Below are 3,645 nucleotides of genomic sequence, written 5' to 3'. Positions count from 1 at the left end.
TAATCATTGCGCTGCCAATTGGTTGCAATGACATTGCAAGCAATGGCAGCCGCCTCACCCCCGACTGTTTTGCAACCACTCTGCCTTGAACCAGACTTTCACTTCCTGGCAGCGTGGGTTGCATGCACCAGCGTCCCAGGGGGGTTTGGAGCAGGGCGATTGGGTTTGTAGAGGGCGTATTCCCTTGCCTGTCTGATCATCTTTGCCAGTGACGCCATCGGCCGCCGTCGCCTGCTTGGCCGGTCAGCTACATTATCGCATGCAGCGGCCTCGTCATTACAGAAGGGCACCTTTGCGCATGACACATTTGGAAAAAGTTCCTTCGTTCCCCGACCCGTCTTGAAAACTGGGTTTCCACTACGCGGACACGCGCGCACTTCTGGTGCCGGCAGACGCTGCCAAACACGACGGACAATGAGTCTGTAATCACCGGCAGCCGAGTGGACTGCCGCACACGGCCCCTGGGGTGTCATCACGCGCCGCTGCGAGTGGCTGGGTGTCAGCAAGTGGGACCGTGGCGCCGAAGTCCCCAAATGTTGCAGGATCCAAGCCACCCGCTGATGAAAGACTTGACGATAATCTTGCTTGTCATCATGCTTTGAAGGCCTGTGCGTCCTAATGATATTGCCTCCCCGCCGCCCTTGATGACAGGATCAAAAGCAGTCACCATCAAATTTACCGTAGTCATAGCGGTGGTGGCCACGGATCACACATCAGAACCCCCGCGCCAATAAGATCATATGACCCTGTCGATTCATCCAGCCCTTGGGTGCACGTCCCCAAGGCGTTTGAGCTGGGTGGCGCACACACTGACTAACCTGCTGTGACCCTTGACACCCTGCTTGACGCACAATCTCTGCCAAAGCTGCACATCATGTTCCCGTTCTGCAATTTCATGCCGCCTGTTGAGGCTTTCTACCGAAGTCGCAGCTCAACAACGGCGTCGAACGCACGCAGAAGGTCGCTCGCCAGGCCCGGCATGCTGCGGTGTAGCTCGTTTGTAGTTTTGGCGGTGGGATTGCTGCTGGTCAACATCCTGGGCGGAAGGGTGTGCGCTAGGTGCGCAGGCTGACACGGTGGCGAAAGGGATTCGGCGGACTCCCTCTGCCCGCTGCCCAACCTGTGCTAGGCGATAAATGGCACCTGATAAGCAGCAATAAAGGAGGTTCCACGCCTCTGACTATGGAAAGGTGGCCTGCGTCAACCTGAAAATTGCTGACACTCCCATGGCCTGCTGTCTGTCCAGCTGTGTGTACACGTGCCTGGCCAACCTGCATGCCTCCACTGATTCATAGCCGCTGATATGTATGTGTGTGCGGCTAGCGAGGGACAACTTTGAAAACCCATTCCCACCTGCGCGTGCGGCTCGCTCTGTGCACTAGCTGTTTTCCTCCGCGCGTGCTGACTTCCACCTGCGGACTTCCCGCTGCTCAAACTCTCGCGGCGCTGTCTCCACGCAGTGCTCAGGCAACCCCCGCGAAGCAGAAGCTGGCGGTGGTGAGTGCTGCCTGAGGGCCTTGCAATGCCTTTGGTGTGCTCTCGCAAAAGCACGCGCGCTCATATTGCACCAGTTGGCACGATTAAGCATGGCCACAGCTTGTAGGCGTGCAAACCCAACAGGTATGACTGTCCGCCTGGGCGCGTGTGCACCCCGGTATGTTTCGCCTGAGCAAAGCCAAGAGAGCATGCACCAACAATACGTCATCCTCGCACAACCTCACGCAGTGCGCGCCCCTCAAAACCGTGACAAGGTCGTCATGCTCCTCCAAGGCCACCAAAGCCGTGATGGACGAGCTGTGCAGCGAGCTGCTGGCCCCCGCCAACGTGACTACTGACAGTAAGGTGGGTACACGCACAGGTGCACGCGTTTGGATACGCTTGCACTGCAGCTCTTCCAGTGCTCCCTTCTCTCTTTATTTCCATCAACACCCTTGCCTCCGTGCCGTGCACTTCCCCACTGATCTTCCAGGACCCCACCAAGATCCACTACGGCTGCGGCGCAGCCACCGTCGCCCAGGTCAACAAAGTGTCCAGTGACCTGGCAGCCCTGGAGCCCAAGGTCGCCGCCGCCGCCCGGGCAATGGAGCTTGCAAGCTCTGTGCAGGCCACCCTTGGAGGAAGCAACCAAACAACGGCGCTGCGCGCCGAGGTGGACGCGCTGCGCGCGGGCGTTGCGGCCCTCACCGCGGCAGACACACGCGCCACGCAGCAGCTGACCGCACTGGAGGCGGCAAACCAGACGGCGGCCCGGCAGATTGCAGTTCTCACTGCCATAGTGCAGGAGCTGCAGGCGAACGCGACCAACGCCACCAACCCAGGCATCGTTTCCCAGCAGCTCGCCGCCCTTGCAGCGGCTGACGTGGGCACCGCCCAACGTCTGGCTTTGCTGGTGGCCGCCAACACCACCTCAGCCCAGCAGATCGCCAACCTTGCTGCTGCTAACTCGCGCGCCGCCCAGCAGCTGGCGCTGCTGGAGGCGGCAAACCAGACAGCAGCCCTGGAAATTACAGCGCTCAAGTCTGCTGCTCAGCAGTGCACCTGTGGCCTGGAGCTCAAGGCCGTCAACAGCACCCTGGCAGACATCAGATCGGTCCAGCAGGCGGACGCAGCGGCAATCTCCCTGGCCAAAGCAACGGTGAATACCCTCAAGTCCACAGTCATGGCAGGCGCGGCGGCCACTGAGTCGGTCAACAGCAGCCTCACCTTCCTGGCAGCCGCCGTGGCCAACGTCTCTGCCATGAATTTCAGCGCCTACGCAAAGATCAGCGACCTTGCCAACATCAATGCGGTCACGTTGGCAGGTGTCCCTGCAGCGCAGTTCCTGCGCGTAAGAGTTGTCCTTTATCAGGAGTCCGCACGAGCTAGGACCGGAGACCTTGGCGGCCGGACTGGTGCCGATGCGTTATGCTCTCTTGCTTCCTCGCGGCCGCCTGGGCTTGCGCGGGTGCATGCATTTCTCACGACGTCCGCATCAGATGAGATCCGAAATTTCCCCTCGGTGTTTGGGCTCCCAACCGGCCTGCCGTTTGAGTCGCCGACGGGTGCCGTCGTGGCCGGCAACTTTACGGACTTGCTCGATGGCACCATTTCACAGAGTTTGTTTGACGCGGGCGTGCTGACAGCTTCGGGTGTTGCTTGGTGGTCGGGTACCGATTCAGGCGGCCAGATGAGTGCCGCCACATGCAAGGGGTTTACCTCTATAGAACGCACCGCAAATTCTGGGCGTGCAGGTATTTCAAATTCTGCTAGCAGCAATTGGATCTCAAACAGCTTTTCCATATGCGAACTGACCCTTCCAATTGTGTGCGTTGCCTTTTGATTACGCACTGTTTTCTCAGCAACAGGCTCACAAGCTTGAGCTTCAAACACACAACCTGCGGCCGTTTTCATAATCATCTGTGCGTACTTATGCCGCTGTGCTGCTGCCCGGCCCCGTTTGCCTCGCCTGCTGAGAGGCCCAACCGCTTGCTTTGTTGCACACCTCGTCCGCCAGACCCGGCCCGCTCACGCATACATTTGCCCTGCCGCCACTCGCGAGCCAACCCGCACTGAGCGCTAATGACACGCATGCTTGTGCGCGTCATTGCTGCTCAAACACCCCACAAACCTATTTGCGCCCCCCCCATAGTCGGCCCCCGCGCGCCC

At 59.7% G+C, this 3,645-nt stretch overlaps 1 protein-coding gene across 1 annotated transcript; it reads left to right on the top strand.

Moving 5' to 3' along the window:
* Nucleotides 1–1,785: 1,785 nt before the first annotated feature.
* On the top strand, nt 1,786–3,105 carry MNEG_8609 (hypothetical protein; the record flags this gene model as incomplete). The annotated part of the gene is made up of 3 exons (XM_014042915.1): nt 1,786–1,842; nt 1,970–2,801; nt 3,095–3,105. 3 exons carry the CDS (start codon nt 1,786–1,788, stop codon nt 3,103–3,105), a joined length of 900 nt encoding a protein of 299 aa, XP_013898369.1.
* Nucleotides 3,106–3,645: the final 540 nt, after the last annotated feature.

This window comes from Monoraphidium neglectum (assembly GCF_000611645.1).
Source record: "Monoraphidium neglectum strain SAG 48.87 unplaced genomic scaffold scaffold01655, whole genome shotgun sequence".
NCBI lineage: Eukaryota > Viridiplantae > Chlorophyta > Chlorophyceae > Sphaeropleales > Selenastraceae > Monoraphidium > Monoraphidium neglectum.
The sequence above is the reverse complement of the archived record's forward strand: the minus strand, read 5'-3'. Positions and strand labels throughout refer to the sequence as shown.